At 39.6% G+C, this 20,447-nt stretch overlaps 2 protein-coding genes across 2 annotated transcripts in view; one reads left to right on the top strand and one right to left on the bottom strand.

Moving 5' to 3' along the window:
• Positions 1 to 2,439: 2,439 nt before the first annotated feature.
• atp6v0e2 (ATPase H+ transporting V0 subunit e2) lies at positions 2,440 to 14,986 on the bottom strand. The gene is made up of 4 exons (XM_085458182.1): positions 14,775 to 14,986; positions 14,174 to 14,221; positions 7,950 to 8,048; positions 2,440 to 5,799 (listed from the first exon to the last, which is right to left on the bottom strand). Exons 1-3 carry the CDS (start codon positions 14,876 to 14,878, stop codon positions 7,955 to 7,957), a joined length of 246 nt encoding a protein of 81 aa, XP_085314308.1. The 5' UTR covers positions 14,879 to 14,986; the 3' UTR covers positions 2,440 to 5,799; positions 7,950 to 7,954.
• Positions 14,987 to 16,120: 1,134 nt separating this feature from the next.
• LOC146706883 (uncharacterized) overlaps positions 16,121 to 20,447 on the top strand; it is a 30,094-nt gene continuing 25,767 nt past the window's right edge. Inside the window, exon 1 of the mRNA XM_085458183.1 lies at positions 16,121 to 16,310. Within this exon, the coding sequence (XP_085314309.1) occupies positions 16,265 to 16,310 (46 nt within the window). The 5' untranslated portion in view covers positions 16,121 to 16,264. The remainder of the gene's footprint in view (positions 16,311 to 20,447) is intronic.

Here is a 20,447-nt window from a genome sequence, read left to right on the forward strand (position 1 = left end):
TAGACTTCCATAAACTTTACAGCAGAAATCAAATATGTTTACAACCTAGCACAAAAAGGTTTTAGTTCTCTGCAGTCTTAATTTACCCGTTCTTGACGTCTGTCTAGGCGACAATAAAGTTATCTTAAGAGGCGTGGTTTCTTGAAGCCAGCCTTCTAGCCGGTTGCTGTGCTTCAACTTAGCTAAATAAAATGTTTGGCAGTGTTTTTATTGAATTGGTGAATTTCTTTCCTTTGTATTTTTCTATACAGCATTGGAAATTTGTGTTACTAATTAGGAGCTATTTGTGTTTGTGCCTCGAAACCAAAGTTGCTTGCATTAGCTGTTGTTTTCATTGGTGAATCCAAAATCTGAGATGGTGGTAGCCAAATTTGATAAAGGTGGCTTCAAAGTGAAGGAGGCCTCTTAACCAGATTCACAAACCACCTCCACTGGCTTCTTTTGACATGCAGCAGCTGTGGCTGTATTCACCCAGATTTCATAACCACAGGAGAGGGTTGGGAGGTTAATGGACTGGTAAATTCAAAACTTTGTCTTTTAGCCGAGCTCTCTCTTCACTACCACAGACTGGTATGTGCATTTCTGTTGACACTACACCAATCTGCTGGTCCAACTCATACTTCACCTTCTCATCACTTCTAAATGAGTTCAAGATATTTTAACTCTTTTTCCTCTGTTCTGTATCTCAGAAGGAGCAGAAGGAGGAGATTTTCAGTGAAGAACCCTGACCTCTCACCCCAGTTGTTTCATGCTTGGCTGCAGATCACTGCAGTGCATGCTGATGGGAACTCTCTGATGAAGCCAATAGAACCACATCTTCTGCAAACTGAAGAAATGCTTGACTGAGCTTCAAAAAGCAGATGCCCTCCTCAGCCTGGCTACACTTTGAGATTCTGTCCATAAACGTCAAAAACAGGATCAGAGACAAGCGGTAACTCAACATCCATTAAAAACACGGTGTACTTTATACCAAGGATGCAGACACAGCTCTCACCCTCACTCCATTCTTGTCAGCTTTCTCTGTGCCTATAAAGCACCAGTAGACTGGATGGTCAGATTCTCTTCTATTCCCTTCAGAAGTTCTGCAAGGGTGAAGATCTGGGCAACTGTTTTAGAACCAGGCTGGAATCTGCATTGCTTGTCCTAAATCTGAGGTCCCACCATTAGCTGGGGCCTCCGTTCCAGCACCCTAAAAGAAATTTTGCCGGGAGCCTGAGTACGATAACTGGAGCACTCACTCAGGATCTCCTTTTTGAAAATTGCAATCACCACTCCAGTCTGCCACTCCACAGGCACAATGCCAGATTACAACCTAACATTAAAGAGGTGTGTCAACTGAAACATTCCCATAATGTCTAGAGGCTTTAGCATCTCAGGGCAAATCTCATCCGAACCTGGTGCTTCCTGTCATAGCTCTTCTCATCTACCCTGTCAGTGACTTCTGCCAGTTGAGGCCAATATGGCCCTCCTCCATCTCTTCAGGCTCCTTTTAACATTTCTCCTAAAAAGACATTAATTGATGAGTTCTCTAGTTCAACAGCTCTTCAGTTTTCTTTGTTTGTTTTTTAGCAATGCACTTTCTTTTGATAGATTTGGGTGAGTGTCTATAAATCATGCATGCTTATCTTACTGCTCTGTTGTGACAATCTTGCATGAGGGAGTCAACCTTGTCCTTGATTACCAAGGTAACCTAAACTAGCTCAGCCCCACAGCATAGACCTCTGTCTCTTTTAGAGATAGTGGAAAATATCAACAGAGATGCTGCAAAAAGGTCAACACCAGGAAGGTTCAATGATATTTTTATTCTTAGCGCAAATACACAGCGATACAGTAGATCTACAATTCTGCTACAACTTCCCATCAGTGTTCTGGGTATTCACAGAAATTTTTTTTAAAAAGTCACCATTTAAAAATGAATCAGTCTGTGTTTCTTATCATGTACCATCAATAAGACTAAAACTCTATAAGAGAAAAGGATAAGTTTAATTTGCAAAACATTGAGTAAAACATTCAGTACTTACTTGGCATATGATCTCACTTGAAATATGATTAAAATCACATTCCTAACAATGTGCAAATCCAAAAAAAACCTGACTGTATGGGCATGGACATGGAATTTCTTTGGTTAGTGCTAGTTTGGGATGGGACTTTTGTATCCTTTGAATGCTTGGTTAGATTATGACGTGGCAAATTTAGAAGCTGGGGCATCACTTTGGGCTCTTTGTATTTAGGAATCATTCGTGAACAGTTTTGCATGGGGGTGTGGCTTAGTGTGCAACAAAGTGTAGTCAGTTTAACGATTTCTTTAACTTTGCCTGTCAGTGTTTGTATGTTTGACCAGTCAGTTCATGCCTGTATATTCTCGGTGTGTCTGCAAATGTTTCTTCCACAACTGAAAGCCAACGCTCAGATGGAACATAAATAACTTGAAGAGTGCGATTGTATCCTATGAGACATAGTTCTTTATTAAGTATTTCACATACAGTGCCACTCACATACAAGCATTTACTTCACAGTAATACAAGGTTACATACAGGGTCCCAAATCCATAAACAATCCGATTTGTGATTTATTGAATGTTTGTTACCATGGTGACTCTTAACACACTTAAAAAAAAAATCTATCCTCGTCTATGCTGCCAGGAACATTTAACAAATGAACAGTAGCCAGTTATCAAAAATGAAAAGGAAAAAAAGTCACGAGAAAAAGAAATGAAATTGAAAATTTGAATGTTTTTTTTGAGCATTCATACTCTGCACATTTTACACGGGTTATCTGACGTCCCAGCGGTTCCCTCCTTTAGGTCGATTAGCTTGGATATGGGAGAATAATGACATTTGGTGTCCAGTGACGGACTGACTCTGCAAGCAAACTGTGGTTTGTTTTATGATGAGTGGGATTGATACTGTAATGTAATGGCTTTGTTTCCTATGGTAATCCTAACCAAAGGAAACAAACCCAAAACAAAACTGTACGGTCAGAACGTCTAACAGAATTCAGATGTCAGGACAAAACCAGAGACATTTTCAGCTTTTCTTCACATGCAGTCAACTGCCACAAAGACAAAACAGTGCCAAAGTTACAAGACATGGTTGTTTTGACAAAAGACTGCATATAAAAGATGGAGGCGGTTTAGGTCTGAAAGTAAAGCCAGTGTAGAAATGCCTTGAACCTGCATTCTTTCATCTTGTAAGTTTATGGTGTCAATTAGTAGTTTCAAGCTTTTAAAAAAAAATACAGCATGTTCACCTTGCAAATTATAGTCCAATTTAGAGTAAAATAGATGAAAAGGCTGAGTAAGCTGCACAGCATGGACACCTTTTCACTGGCTAGGTGTTATTTTTTTGATTATTTAAAAAGAAGTGTATGGGCTCAGTCACTCATCTCGGGTCACACGAATAAAAAATGTGTTTATTCAGTAATGTGTCGAATCGTGTTTTAAAATGGAAAGAAGATCACTGGCTAACGATTTTATGCCATCCGTTTGTTTTGCAACCAGGACATCTGGAGGCATCAAACTGGGACTTGAAAAACCACTGGGTGATGTCACACATGCTGCTGACAGTTGAAATGCTCCGTTTGAGGCTTGTACACTGGTCTTCACATCCATGTGGGTGACGTTATGGTGGTTTCATCTATGTTTTATATATATATTCCAGTCTATGGTTTACCAGCACTAACAGACTACTTTGACCCTTAACTTGTGACCCTAACGAACACCTTCTTGAGGAGATTCTAGTCTCAGTTTGAAAATTTGAAGTATTATTTAAAATGGTAAATGGTAAATGGCCTGCATTTGTATAGCGCTTTTATAGTCCCTAAGGACCCCAAAGCGCTTCACACTACATTCAGTCATTCACCCATTCACACACACATTCACACACTGGCGATGGCAAGCTATATTTAATACAACATGGTGTTCACTTTTTGTAAATACAGTCCTTTGTAAAGAAAAAAAGCCACTAAAGAAAAATATGAGGCCGCAGATTTCCTCGGTTTCTCAGTCATTTCTGCCCGTGCTCATCACGTCCAGTTTCAAAAAACAAAGACGATGACCTGCTTCAAAAGCAGGTGTTCACGAACCAATGCGCGCCGCCGCCGTGGGCACGCCCGTCTTTTACGTGCAGTTAAAAGTCACCAAAACTTTGTCGAATAAGTGAGCTACTTGGGAGTCCATGTGATGTTTGTTTACACACTCTGGTTTACTTGCAGAGAAACTAAATACCAACTACAACAAACTTTACTGGTGAGCAAAGGCTACTTTGAGAGTGTAATCAAGTGTAATTGCACTCCAGTGACACGGGGCTCTGCATGTGTAAACTGCTGTAATGGACACATTGTTACACATCCGATTTTAGACTCACACCACCACCACCACAACTACAGAAAAAGGCAAGGGGGGGGGGGGGGGGAAAGACAGAACACAATTTGGTCTTTCTAAAAAGTAGCTGTATTTTGATTTGGATTCTTTTTGGCTGAAGCAAAGCGGTTTCAGAGAAGAGGACAGGGAGGGCGAGTTCCAGGGAGGAGGGAAGGACGGGCGCTCAAGGTTTGGAGAGGGGAGGTGTAATTGTGGCAGTGGCTGGTAAGGTGCAATGAACTAATTTTGGGGGGTGTTTTATTGTGTACATGCTTTTTTTCTGTGTGCGATTATAAGGGCAGGGACTGCAGATGAAATAAGATAAATAACCAATAACTGCAATGATAAGACTTCTTATATTAAAATAAATTCAGAACACTTGTCATTATTTCCCCAAACAAGAATTAGTGATGCATGCACGGGGATTGTTCGCCTTTGAATTAGAAAAAAACTCATATTCAGCCTATCAGAGGTTACAATGCTGCAGGTTTCTTCACATCTTATTTTAATAACGCACTTTTTCATCGCTTTGTTTTCTAAAAGCTCTCGAGAGTCTGAGTTTATTTGCTAAAGTTAAAATGAGGAATGCAGTGAAAGCGTTGTTTGAAGGTACATTTTAAAAATAGCAGATGCTAACACCCAATCTATCTGCAGCTTTGCTCCAAAAACACGTCCCTACAGTACAACCTACAGTGCATCTGTACACAGGCAGGCGAGAATTGGGCAGGATTTCATCAAAAGGGGTCAAGTGAAGAGGGGCTGAATTGGGCGATGAGATCACCATGGCAACGAGGACCTCCGTGGTGCGGAGCACGAGGGAATGTGGGAGGGAGTTTCACGCTGAAGTGCCCCCAAAGTGGAAGGAATCGCTCTCTGCTTATTTTTTTTTCTCATTTTTTTTTTACGTGCTTTCAGGAGATTCTCGTGGCCGCGGTCCAAGCGCCCACATTAATGAACTCTTCACACGCTCGCACACGCGCTCACACTCACACCCCATTACATCACGGGTAACAACACTTATATAACAGGACCTCGCGGACACTGAGGTGATTACACCGGGCTTACATCAGTGTCAGCAAGCCAAAATAAATACACACAGAAATCCATGTTCCTCGCTGACGATGGCAGCAACGCAAAAAGAAAATATGTACACGGAACTAAACTAAAGGATTGCACATTTCAAGTGGGGGGGTTGGGGGGGTGGTTACGCTTCACTTTCCTCATCTTGGTTTGTTCTGTAGTCACAGGATGAATTCAGCTTTTTTTTTTTTTTTTAACTCTTATTATTCTTAAGATTCCTCAAGGTTACAAAAAACAAGGTGGCAAAACAAAATGAATCCACCCATTCTGCAGGCTGCTCGGGTGTTTGAGGACATGCCGAAACTAAAGGCGAGCAAACCAGAGGACAGGAAAGATGAGAGGCATCACATCGAACAGCCCTGCAACAGAAAGGAAAGCAAACATTTCAGCACAATCACAAATATGTCATCTTAAGGCGTGAATCGAACCAGCGTGTTTGTTGTAGCCAACAATACCCCCACCCCGAACAGCCTCTTTCAAATATTGTCAGCGCTGCGTGACCAAAAGCATCAGGGGACTCGTGTGGCAAACATGTCCTCTGAAAATTCATAAAAGTGCCCTTATTTTCTATTTCACCCGGCTCACATTTCCATGGAGTTGATAAATATTCACGCCTGAATGCCACCTCTGTCCCCAGGGGCTGTTTAGTAGTGAGCTTTTTTCCTCTTCTTCCCCCCACTGTGCTCTAAATTTGAAAAACTGAGCTTTTTTCCCTCTTTTCTTTTTTTAATTTGCGAAGAACAAATGAAGGCGCAGGAACTGATGGTACTGAGTGGCAGAAAAGGAAATACAGAAAAACGAAACAGCTCTCAGGTTTCTTCTCAATAATTTGTTTGCCTATGGCAACGGCTTGGTTTTTTTCTTTGAAACATAAAATGATTCCACACAGCTATGAAATAACCATTCATTTAAACTCTTAAAGGTCCACATATACGACACATGCACATGGTGATATGTAGCAAAAGGTCTCTACATAAAAACCTGTGTATTTCTTACCCCGTAATTCATCCAATTCATTGATTTGATTACACTTAAAGTCTTTTTTCCACAGTAAACATTTATGAACAGCCACTGTTTTTACTCAGTAATGGTCATTTTATGACAAAAAAAAAAAAAAAAAATCAGCAGTGAGCTTTTGTTTTGAAGGGTGATGTTCAGTGTGTGGGTGTACTTAAAAAGATCTGTGATTCTGCAGCGACTGTACAGACTGTATTTAATTTTTACCAGGGATGGGCATTTCAAGCATAATTACAGTCGCTTATCATATCCGAGCAGTCCTCAACTGCCACCTTCTGGTAACAACAGGACATTACATACAACCAGGTGACACCCCCCAAAAAATTATGAGGAAAAGAAACAGTTATATAAACAATTTGAGATTTTACATAAATAAAAGTGACCTATTAAGCTAATTTCCAGTTCCACACTTATTCCTGGACTGTACTACACCCAGCATGCATGTTTGTGCACCACCGTGCTGCCTTTGGATAACGCATGGAATCATCTAGACTAGCTTTGCATGATTATGCTCAAAATAATCCTTATATATCTTATACTAGGCTGTGGGGGCAGCCTCTTAAAAAAGCCACCTTAAGTAGTCTTTAGACTGAACGTCTGTCTGGCAGAGATTACTATTATTATGTTAAATGGTCAGATATTCTAATAAGATGCTCTGTTTTATGTACAGGTAATCTCATTATAGATAACTAAATAAATGTATTTTTTTAAGTAGTTATTTGTAGCTGTTTATAGTGGAGACAGGAAAATGGTGCTAATGCCAATTTCTTGTGTTGGACTGACATTCAGTGAGCCAGTTACCCACTTTGCTTAGATTCTGTCATCATATCATGGACATGTCACCTGAAATCTACTTAACAGATTTTATAATTAAGTTTAATTTCCACTACTGAGCCATTTAACGGTAACAATGATCAATTCGGTGGACAACTAATTTAGAATTCATCCAATGTGCACAATTTTCAACAGGCTTGCGCTTACCTATACTCTTTTAGACCGGTCTGTTGTCCACCTCGTATCAGATCGTACCTTAAGGTCCAAATTAGTCACCTCAGCCGCACAAGAATCCGGGTCAGTGGCAACAAGTATTAAATCCCGGTTCTTTTGTATTCTTTACGGCCAAAAAGACACAGCTCAGAAGTGGTCCTTTTACTTTAAAAATGATCTTTATTTTACATATCCGGGATATGGAGACCTGAACACAAAACACACAACCCAAGGTCTGAAGCACAAACGGAAGCCTAAGTATTTATATACTTGTTCTCCACGTCACACCACACTTTAAGTTTCGATCCAACAGCCTAGTTGGTTTCACTTTCTAGCTGCAAAAGCACGCTCTGCAAAAGCATGTAATTTCCTGTCAGCACTTTTGGCACAGAGTGTACTCAGAGTTGGGCCTTTCTTATAAAGCAATATAATCAGCATATAAACATTTAAGATGATAAATTTAAACCTCAGCATTGCCTCTGAGGTCCTGCTCAGGCAAACTTACCCTGTTTACTCCCAGAAGTAGCGCAGGTACCATATAGTTTCATTCTTGAGCTGAGGACCAAACAGAGGGTTGGTCTGGGCCAGAATGGCTATCAACCAACTAGAAAGAGAAAGTGAGAGAGAGCAGATAAATGACAAAGCACCATCAGTGTGGTGAAAGAACATGGGTGCATTTATCATGGTTGCAACCAGGTCACGGTACCATTCGATCGTATGAGCTGGAAAAAAAAATCTGATTCCAATTGAAGCAACTTTTAAAAAAATGATTCTGTTTAGGGCTGTTCGATATGACGATATATATCGGATGACGATATAAAAACGCTATCGTTTGTTTCGTGGTGTCGCAAAATAAACTGTTTACGGCAATATTTTTTCATCGTTTTGATGGTCACTGTAGTGGCTATATTAATTTCTTAAAGTTCTCTCTTTCTCTTATATTTAATATAACCACACTACAGACGGACAAGCACCTGTTTTTATGCGTTGTCGTTAGCAACAACGACAGTAAAACCTTCGCATGTCCGCTTGTTTATTTTCCACATAAACCTTTCACAATAAAGCTCAAGATCCTGTTGAGACTTCAAAATAAACTGAATCACGTGAAAGATTATGCCGAGTATTTACGGATGAGAAGCAAGACAGAGTCATCAGGTGCTAAAAAATAAACCTTAGACTCAAACGTTAGAACAGGCTTTTCCTCGCAGCACGCCGTGTAATAAATACTCACAAAGAAAACGGCGGCCATTACAACTTATGTCTAAAAATGCATCGTTTCACGCATCTGTTAAAACACTCGTTTCCAGGTACACGACACCCAGCTGGAAACACTTCACGCGAGTCGAGCTGCCCGAGATTCACAGAATTTACAGAAAATGTTAAATTTTTGTGATTTATATCTTTATCGGACGATAGAATTCTTATATTGGGATATGAGATTTTGGTCATATCGCACAGCCCTAATTCTGTTATAAAACGTTATCAGTTATTTATGCCAATCATTACTAACAAGAAAAACAAGGAATTCAATACCATCATAATTTCTATCTTTTTAAAATACAAAACTGACATGAGAGAGAGGAGTGCGACCTTCATCCCTCTTTACTGGACTTTAAGTCAGACGCTCTTCTGGGAACTTATTATAGAGTCAATTTAGAAAAAGTGATTAATAGCAGATTAAGAGTCAGGCACAGCAACTTAAGCAGGACGCTTATTTGTAAAGGTGAAGAAAAAGGAGTGGTGAGGGTCTAAGAATCAGTCTCTCTAAGTGGTCTTGACTGAGACGACAAAATTACTTTTTATCTTTATGAAAGCAAAAGGACACTTCAGAAGATGTGGACAAAGAATCGAGGCAACGACTGACTGTTAAAAGAAGGATGTAGAACTGCCCCACATAATAATAGTAATAATGAAAAACAGAAGAAAGATGAAATTCCAATCTGGCTCCTCTAAATGTCAATGTGTTAGAAACCCTCCAACACAGTTTGCATCAGTGTCAGCTTACACAAACACTTTCTGTTATTATCTCAGGGCTTCAGTAAAAATACCAAAAATAAGAAAAAGAAAACAGATTGGCTGTAGTGTTCTATTTGTAGCCAGTATCTACTGCTGAAGTTCTGCCAGAGGCAGAAAACTGGGTCATAAATTAGCCGAAGCCAACTGTAGACACTTGTAGAAAGCAGTCTGTAGCCTGAGCGAAGGAAGAGTTTATCCAATGCAGAGAAACATGAAATGGAAAAGAAGGTCTCCTCGTTTGTTCACAGCACTTTTAATAAACTGGTTAAAACCTTTTCTGCTTTTATTTTTCTTCCTGTAAGCCAATCTGTGCATGTTTTTAAACGCTCTTCGTAAATAAGCTTGTTATTATTTTTGGGAAAAGAACAGCAGACACTCACGACACACAGCGAGATTTGTGGAACAGATCTGTACGGCTGATCCAGGTACATCATTTCCAGGCTAAAACTGTGCAAACAGTGTATGTTTACAGTACGAATGCTGTTGTTGGTGGAGGTTTATCCTGAGGGTGCCCAGCTCCCTCTAGTGGTAGAATGATAATCTTATTTATGCACATCCCACCTCTTCTTGCATCCCCATTTTTTAATCCCCCTTAAAACGGCGACTGCTTTCAAACTGAACATTTCTGATGATAGACCAGAGGACCAGAGCCCTCCTACACATTTGCAGGTCCCCCACAGAGCCATAGCCAAACGAGTGCACGGTACTGGTGTTCCCTGAAAATGAATGCTGATTGCCATGTCACTTTGTGTATATGCCAAACTGCTGTTTGTTTTATAAAGCATTTCAGTCGGGACCACTATGCTGAGAAGAATATTGTTACTGTCGTGGTCGTTTTCATCTGCTGTAATTTACTTTAGCTGCGCAGCTCTCCTCTGGGACCTCTTTTGACCATTCCATGTGATTACACACAAAGCTGGAGGCAGTGATAGAAGAAGCAGGACTTAACCGCAGTACAGAGCAGATATCAGAGACAACAAACACATTGATGAAATATGAATGCAAATATTAAAACACACAGACTGCAAACAAACACAAACTATGAATTCTTTTTATTTCATGCTGAGGTGGATGAAGATGTTTTGATTACGAGCTGCCATCAACATAATCTGCTGATTTTTCCACACTGATTCATTGGGGAGGCTGCGGGTTGCAAAGCAGTTTGCAGCTGTGCACCAACTGTAGGCTACATGAGCTTAAACAGCAAACCCTTTATGAGATTTATCAAGGATAACAACTGAGCCATTACTGATACTTCCTGCCACTGAGATCCTTCAGTCTTTGTTACCTGTCTGGGTTCATTCCTGTGTTTCAGTAGTCTTATTAGTATGCTGGTATTTTAAATGTAGATATGGACAAATTACAGACACATAAGGCCAAATGAAAGATTTGAGTCAGCCCCACTAGGTGCATACACATATATATGCATCTACAACACTGGGAGTTCATATCTTTTTCAGTTTGACCTTCGTTGTGCTATCAGACGAGAACAAGCCTGGTTAGTTTTCTCATCTTTCGGATTTCTGTCTCAACCAAACCCCAATTTGTGCTCTCTCTCGCTCTCTTATTGCACTTGGGAAAAACAAAAACAAAATAAAACTCGTGTCAGCAGGAATCAGCTGGCTGATGGCGTTGCTGTGACTCAGCTCGTCAGGTGGCAGATGTTTTACAGGGTTTGTTATCAGTGTGTAACTTGACTTCTAGGGCCTCCAGCACACACGGGATGTTGTTAACCCAATGCAGAAGTATCCTCCTTGTAAAATGTAAAACAGATGTCCCATTGGGCATAATTAATGCTTTTGAGAGAAAGAAAGGCAGAGAGCATCCATTTTCCTTGATTTCCCTCGCCTCCCATGAAAGCAGCATGGAGCTGTTAGCTGATAGAAATAACGAGTTAAAAGTTGGATTTTAGTTGATTCAGTTGAGTAAAAGTGTTTTTATTGGTGAGAGTTGATCCACAAGGTTTACAAAGCGTCTTATTTTCCTTGACATCAAACAGCACGTCTATCCTTACTGCACAAGGCGACCACTTCCAAACTTGGCTCGCCTTTCTACACAACTTAACTGGTTCTATCTGGGTCTCATCTCCATTTTCACCTTGTTTATTGAAAAAAAGTGTCAATACATTTCATCAGAGTTTTTGTCCTCATGCATTATCATCTTGTTTTTGTAGAAGAAAACTATGACGAACATTATTGCTTAATTAACAACCTATTCATCACTGTTGCTTTTTAAAACGTAGCTGTAGATCTTCTCGCTTCATGTGTATCAGCACGCACGAGTTTCCACCACATGACCTGCTGCAGGTTCTGACTACAGTGACTCTCCAGCACAGAGCAGATTTTAAAGAGTAGAGCAAGAGTTACGTGTGCAGCTGCAGTCCCAGATGTTGGAGTGTGGGTGACTGTGGGAGTGAGATCATCAGTGGGCAAGCAGCTGAATGACACTGAGGACTGGCTCAATATCAGCCTGGCAAGAGTTCAACGGGCACACAAACAACACACAGGAAGGGCCAGACCTCAATGGTAAGCAGTGACTGAACTTTCAAAATAAGAGCAAGGGGACTGCCTGCTAGTGTTGTTCTGTCAGATAAATTGTAAAAAAAAATCCTAACGTGAGTCACCAAATATATTTCCACAGCAGTCAACATTCCTGGGCAGGTCACTGACCTGGTCTGTGTGTGAGGAAACACTGATGTTTATTTTCATACTTCATATGTTGGTCACTAAAATGCTACAGCCACAAAAAACATTTTATTTACAGTAAAAAAAAAATTAAAAATAAAAAAATAAATAACATGGTTTCATATTCTTATGAAACCAATGGTAACTTATGTCATGTATTTGGCAAAAATTTACCCTTGGAGATAGAGCCAGGTAAAAAGACCCTGTCCCCTCTGTGCCTCTAAAAATTCTCAATTTGCTAGTAAGCCTGTGGCAAATACAAATCAAATCAAAATACATTTATATAGCACATATTAAAACAACAGTGTTGACCATAGTGCTTCACAGTCAGCAAAAACATGAGACAATTAAAACAAACAATAAAACAGGACAACAAACAATAGGTAACAACACAATAAGCTAAAACAGCCAACTAGTTAGAATCAAAGGCCGAAGTAAAAAGATACGTTTTAAGACGTGATTTAAAAGACTGGATAGACTCGGCAGTACGAATATGAACACGGAGGTTATTCCAGAGTCTGGGTGCCACGGTTGCAAAGACCCGGTCACCTCTCGACTTCATTCGAAACCTAGGTTGTGCTAGGAGCCTGTGATTGGATGATCTAAGTGCTCTGTTGGGATTGTATAAGAGGAGTAGTTCAGAGAGATAGGTGGGCGCTAAATTATTCAGAATTTTAAAAGTGAACAAAAGAATTTTAAAATCTATGCGATATTTAACAGGGAGCCAATGTAATTTGGCTAAAATTGGAGTTATGCATTCATAGATTCTCGTACCTGTTAAAAGACGCGCAGCTGCATTTTGAATTAACTGAAGCCGGTAAAGAGAAGAGTGTTGGAGGCCCGAGTAGAGGGAGTTACAGTAGTCCAATCTGGATGTGATAAATGTGTGGATAAGCTTTTCAAGATCCTTTAAAGGAAGGAATGGCTTTGCTTTAGATATGTGACGCAACTGGCAAAAGCTGTTTTTTACCACAGTGGACACCTGTTTCTCAAGTTTAAAAGAGCCATCCAGGAACACTCCAAGGTTCCTTACAGTGAGCGAGAGATGGCTAGCGAGAGGGCCTAGGGCATCAGCTAACTGGTCTAGCGGAGTGTGACTACCAAAGACTATGATTTCGGTCTTATTCTCGTTCAATGTAAGAAAATTATGTGATAACCAAATTTTAGCTTCATGCAAACAGTTGAACATCAGACCCTTTATTAGTTACACCTCACTAACAATCTCTATCTTTCGCTCTCCAAATCTCAAAGGTGCTCTATTGGATTAATATCTGGTGACTGTGGAGGCCTTTGGAGTTCAGTCAACTCACTGCCATGTTCAAGAGTTTGAGACGATTTGAGCTCCAGCGTGTAGCAGAAGCCATTTCCCCAAATCATTACACGACAGCTAACTTGAACTGGGGACACAAGGCATGGTGGATCCATGCTTTCATGTTCTTTATGCCAAATTCTGACCAGCCCAACCAAAGGCTGCAACAGAATCTAAGACTCATTAGACCAGACATTGTTTTTACAGTCTTCCTTTGAAAATGTTTTGTGAGTTTGTGCTAAATAAAAGAGCAGGAGTGGTAACGGTGTGGTCTTCTGCTGCTGTAATCCATCGGCTTGAAGCTTCAAAGTGTTGTATGCTAAGAGATGCTTCTGCACACCTCAGTTGTAACAAGTGGTTATTTGAGTTACTGTCGCCTTCCTATCAGCTCAAAGCAGTCTGGCCATTCTCCTCTCATCTCTGGCATCAACAAGGCATTTTAGCCCAGGTTACTGCAGCTCACTGGATCACCATTGCTTGGCACCAACAGCCATTCCCCATTCAAAGTCATATTTCAATCACCTTTCTTATCTATTCTAATGATCAGTTTGAGCTTCAGCAAGGAGTCTACATACCTAAATTCTTTAAGTCGCTCGAATGTGATTGGATAATTAGATCCCTGCATTAATGAGCCCTTGAGCAGGTGTACTTAACAAAGTGGCCAACATGCAAAATGACAACAGCTACATACCAAAGAAGAGTAAGCAAGTAGGTACTTACAACAAGTAGCAACAGATCGCTGTAAGGATCAGACTGGTGACAATCACACTGTCAGAGAGAGCAGAGGAGTCAGAGTCACACGTGCCCACTTTTACTATTATAACATTCATAAGCAAACATTATTAAAATTAGATCCCGAGTCACATACTGAGCAATACTGGACATTAATGCACAAACGATAGAAATATTGTAATCACACAGTTTTTCAAGGAGACTGGCCCTGACTCCACGACTTACAATCTTCCCCGTACTCTGCTTTTCACAAATAAAACCATCAGAATGACTTTTGTCCAAACGAACCGACTCGACCTTTGAAATTACTGGTAGTGTGTGTGTGTGTGTGTGTGTGTGTTTGGATGGAGGGATAGCTGAATGACTGTTTCGTGGATGACGCTGGGCCTCCATCACCAGAAGAGGAACAGGAGCACGCTCGCGCGCGTCGCATATGTCTAAAGATTCTTTCCGACCGACTCAGCGAAAACACTAACAGCAAGGAAAATACAATTATAGTTACAAAGTATAATAATAACACTGTCAAATGAAAGGGAACGCAAAATGATGTCGTTAATTGTATCCAATTAAAAGCAGTTACACCACCTACCCCCGATTGGGTCCTTTGGGCACTAAAAACGGAGCTACGACCCCCACCAACGCCCATAACGTGGTGAAGCAGATCATCGGCAGGGCGAGAGAATGATAGACCATGGCTTCAGTCCGCAGGACCCCGCAGATGTACAAAAAAATCTCTGCTTGTCCTTTTGAAGATAAAGATGCTTCAATGGCCGCTGAGCCAGTCTGTCGCTTCTGTTAGGGACCCGCCCAAATCAGTCGCTGCTGTCGATGATTGGTTGAAAGCTCTGCTAAAGCGACGTTTTATTGGTTCAGCCTGCTGTCTTTCAGCATTACAGAACGGGGGGATTGGACGGATGTATATGCCAGCAGATTAGAGGCAAGTGCAGACCCCCTCACCATCACCACATCACACACCATGCTTTCAGCAGAAATCTATATATTTAATTAATTAATTAAACCATAACCAAATATAAAAATTTCTAATAAGTTAAGTTTCCATATTTGTTTTTCTGCTACAGCTTCTTATTGTATACTTCCTTTTAGTAAATGGTACTGGTATTCTAAACATCCAAATATCATGTCACATTTGACCTCTGACCTCACTGTTACATTTCACATCTGCTCAAGTAAACCCTCAAATACATTGTTTTTTTTACAAACTGAACTGGAATGACTGACTGTTCACTTTATAATTTCAAATAAAGTTTGGAAAAAAACATTGTTTTTACTGGGCTTCAAACAGCTTAAACTTCATTTAAAAAGAAGAAAGAAAACCAAATGAGTACATATTTAAATTTGCTGTCTTATAAGCAAAATTTGGTGCTTATGATACAGTAGAAAATGTGTTGAGAGGCATTTGATGTGAATCACTATGTCATTTGTATATGCTCCTTTCATATCCCCTGTTGATGGCTTTACTACAGGATTTAATATTTTTAATCTTCAATTAATCTTCAGTTGAAGTGAATACATGTAAAAAAAAGGATAGTTTATTCAGAATTAAACCCTCATAGGGAATTATAGTTAAATGCTGGAACAGTTAACAGAATGAAATAAATGAATCTAAAATGCAAGTAAAACAAAATTATTGACAAAACATTAAATAAAACCCACAAAAAAATAATTGTAGTTGTACAATTTATTGATCTTTAAATATTATATTGTTTTCTATTCTTTTCAACGTGTAAATCTCGCAGTTTGATGTCAAGCCTTTAGGAAATTTATGAAAAGACCGACGTTAACGCTTCCGCGGTTTTATTTTGATGGGTGTGGAAAGGAAGCCGTTTTTCCTATTTTATTGTTGAAAGCAATAACCGGAAAAGTGTTTTGCTGTAATCCAGTTAACTTGATGACCGTACAATCGGAGGCGGATCAGCGGGGAATGTTTCATATGAGCCGGTACTGGCACCGGCGAGCTGTCGGCGCTTAATGAAGGGTGGAAGTGTGTGACTGTGTACAGAGGGACAGCTGGGATTTAATGCCGAGTGAGGCCCGCTAATGTGTGGACGGTAAAAGCTGATGAAGTTCACCAGAGATATCTGCCGGCTGCTAGGCTTAAGAGGCGGTGAGTAATACTGCCAGCCAGCCGTTACCAACTTTCGGCTCTTCGGTGAAATAAAGTGGTGACACTGGTTGGTTGCTCTGTGGACTTTCTGTTTTTATTGAATACTGTATCTCAGAGCCCCTATTGTCCAGGCTTCAGTAGCACTCACAATTAATAACTTTCGGAAATAGTCTGTATATGTGTTAGAAAAATATGCCAGAAAGATGTATAAAACATAAAGAGTCAAACAGACTATTCAGAGATTCAGTAGCTGTACTGTTATCCGTCACCTGCCAACATATAATGATGTTGGTGGCATTTTCCGAGTTTCTATAGTTGCTACATTGTTACATTTACATATGAATGAAGTGTGGCCTTTTTGAGTGTTATAAGACCAAACTGTGTTTTTAGGTTAATAGAAGTTGGACTCAGGTGGAGAGTGGGCGTTTTAGTCACTCCTGCCTGTAATTTTAATTGTTCTTCGTGTTTGTGTAAGTGACCTGATTTTACAGTGAGTTCTGACTTGAGTGAGAGCCCAGAGCTCACCAAAGTAACATTTCTGGGGAGAAATGAGGGCTCTTTGGAATTGTTATCAGTGTTTATGTATAATACACATACCTTGGAGACAATCACAAACCAACCACAGTAATAGTAACTGGCCATCTATACCTTTATTGTATTTGAAGAAGGTTATTGCCAGAGCTGCCACCTGTTTCACTTTACTTTAATCCGAGTTCAGCTTCATGCACTATATGTATTTACACAATCCTATTAATGTCCCATTGAGTATCAGGTATGACATTACTGATTTATAATACTAGTAATATTTTTACACATTCACACACACACACACACACACACACACACACACACACACACACACACACACACACACACACACACACACACATCATTGTTATTGCCAGTTGATTATTGTTAGCTATGTGTGACTAATAGGCCAGTAGCAGCCAACAGTAATCCATGGCTTTTATAGGAATCATTCAGATTACTAAAGTGCTGTGAGGTTTTGGAGATTGGTTTTGTGGCATTTTGCCTTTTTTAAAAACACTATAAATAAAGGATAAAGAAAGATTGCTCTGGAACATGGTTTTATTGGCACATATCCTGAGTTGAGGTATCAAATGACTAACAGGGTTGGTGCATCACTAATTTATAACAGTGTCTGTTGTGAACAAAGCACATATATGAGCATCCAAGTTATTATTACTACTGAGTAATAATAATCTGAGTTTTTTGTAGTCTGTCTCACTCATATAGATCTGCTATGTAGTGTGTAAACAGAGCATACAAATGACATTGACCGAAGACCCTTTAGTTCCAAAGGCTATTCACACTTTTAATCAACTGTTTAACTAAAGTTAAAGAGTGAACACTACAAGGTAAATAGTTCACTACAGCAGCTTGCTGTTTTTAAAGCTGAACATTATTTTAAAAGTCATTTATAAAGTCTGCATTTATACTGATGAGTGCCACACAGTTCATATTTAAGACCTTTATGGCTTCAAAATTGTACTTTTGGTCTTCTGTTATGATGATTTCCATTTCTGTTTGCAAATGAATTAGATCTTAGGTGCCCTGTTTGGGCGTTTACTATGTTTAGACTCAGCTGGAAAAGGATTATAAGCACAACCAAAAATATTTGACTGACAAATGAGCTGCACGCCAGCCCCACAAGAATGTACAGGAACTGGTCTGACCACCACTGTAACCTTTAAGTTTATGGTCAGCCATGACCGGTAATAACGTCATCCATGTAATGAAGACTTAATAAAAGTGTCTACACTCCAAATATGGGGCATTCAAGCCAGCAGCAGGAGACAGAAAATAAAAGTTGAATTTTACTGAAAGCAGTAAAATGTACTTTAATTTTGTTTGCATACAAACAAATTTGGTGCCCTCCGCAAAGAAGTTTTGGCCTTTCCTCAGTGGGAAAATCACCATGAAAGACTTTTAATGAGAAGACTTTTAAACAATTTTTAAAATTAGGGATTCAATTAATTCAGCACCATATACATTTTTAAAAATCAAATTTCTAGAAATAACAGGAAAACTTGTTTGTGAACATCAGGAGAACAAAATCACTCATACAATACAGACGTACAGATGTATGACAATAAACAGGACTTTTATGTGCCTGGGGTTCAGTGCTGTGCTCTATGGTGGGGTGCACAGGGGCATCAAATACTAAAAGACTAAAGAAAGTGATTTATAAGTCAGTGAGGTTATGTATTGGTTTGGAGCTTGAATCTCCGTCACACATGCCTCATCTCACGCAGAAGCAGGTTCAGCAAACCACTCATTCCACTGCAATGTACCAAAGAGCACTACAAGAAATACCTCCTTCCTTTGTACTTTTATTTTTCAATTTTTTCAGTTAAATTTTTCCCTAACCACCAAAGGTACATGTTGAGACAGAATTTTATGAATGAAAATGAAACCTGAAACTAAATCCAAACGGAAATTCCTTATGTATGACATGGCCTTTAACTATGTCAATGTAGTTGGTTGCTAGTTGACATTCCAGGCTCTGTTTGCATAGTTTACTTGCTAAATTTAGCTGTGAGCCTGCCCACTTAGTGCCACAGTTTTCTAATTTTGCTCAGTTTCCGTGCTATTCAGTGTTGGGCAATCGCTGAAAGTGTCTATCCATATGGATGCCCTTTGTTTTTTTAAAACAAATTTCTCTTTTAATCCCATGAGGAGACGACTTCATCAGTGATGACCCCAACCTTACCATAAATCAGGAGTTTGACAGTCGCTTGGATGTGCTTCTGAGTGTATGCTGCTTCAGCCTCCATCTTAGTTCTTGCTACTATGTGGTGGATAGTCTCCGGGTTAGTTTTGCACTTGGAATATAATGTGTGGGTGAATAATTTTGGAAATATAGTGTTTCTATATAAAGTACAGATGTAAAAGCACTGTTGTGTTTATATTGAAATAAAAACATGTTGTCACTGCAATGAAAAGTTGTGACAAATTATTATGATCTCAATGTTGAACTGTGTTGGCTGTAATCGTGCAGCCCTTCCTAATTGTCCACATAGGATGCAGACTGCTGTGATGTGGAAACCACACCCTGTGGAACATTAATGACTTTCAAGTGATGAAAATGCAAAGAAAAATAGGCAGGTATTGAGCTCAGCTTGTTTTTAGTTTCACTGAGCGTATCCTGGGATCCTGTTGATATACGATGGCGTGGCGTATATGTTAGCGACACACCACGTGTGACGAGCACCCACATGGATGCCCTTTATGGTGGATACACCAGTATCGAATGATAATGATAGAAAGACTTGAGAGACCCACTTCTTAGAACATCAGTAGTCATGGTGATCAGTTTGAGTGGGATCATCTACAGGTAACCTGCCAGATCCATGATTAAATATCTGTGTGTAATATCCCATATAGAAAAGAAATAGAAAAAACTTTGCATAAGATGTGGCCTACTTCATATAGTGAATCATATAAGGCTTACATGATTTACTCATGAAAGTGGCCACTTTCTCATTACTTTCATATATTGTTTTAGGAAGTATCCAAAACATACAAGTTTCATTTATATAATTTTTCAAGGGATCTTATATCTGTTTTAATTCTTGTATGCTTTTCATACAAGTTTCACACAAGACAGATACAAACTTTATAAGATTTAGATCTTTTCCATATGGGATAATATGCACTCAGCTCATGTACATTTAAAACTGATGATACACTTTAAATTCATCATGTTCCTTCAACAAAGTAATAAAAAGTCGACAGGAATCTGAAGCATTACTAGACCCAACATCCTTCATCACACTGTGTCTTCTTTCAAGTTCTGACCTTTGCTGTCTGTATCATGACTTTGGCAGCTGAAGATATTTAATTTTCTGGTTAAACAAATGCCTACACCATTAACACGGTCCTCTTCCTGCCATCTATAACCTCTAGACATAAATTAGGTTTATTTCGTATTTCGTATCAGTACTACCATGTTCATCATTCCTCGTGTCCTTGGACTGTGTTGCTTGGGAACGTCATTCCCCTGACTTTTCAGTGCTTATGTTATTTCACATCTTAAAGAAGAATTGTACGTCTCGGTACTTTAAACACAATTTGAAATCAGCATCTTCTTACTACTCTTACGAAAAACAGTTC

Source organism: Copadichromis virginalis, linkage group LG6 (assembly GCF_057382275.1).
Source record: "Copadichromis virginalis isolate Kocher_CV1m ecotype Utaka linkage group LG6, C_Virginalis_male_GT1.1, whole genome shotgun sequence".
Taxonomy (NCBI): domain Eukaryota; kingdom Metazoa; phylum Chordata; class Actinopteri; order Cichliformes; family Cichlidae; genus Copadichromis; species Copadichromis virginalis.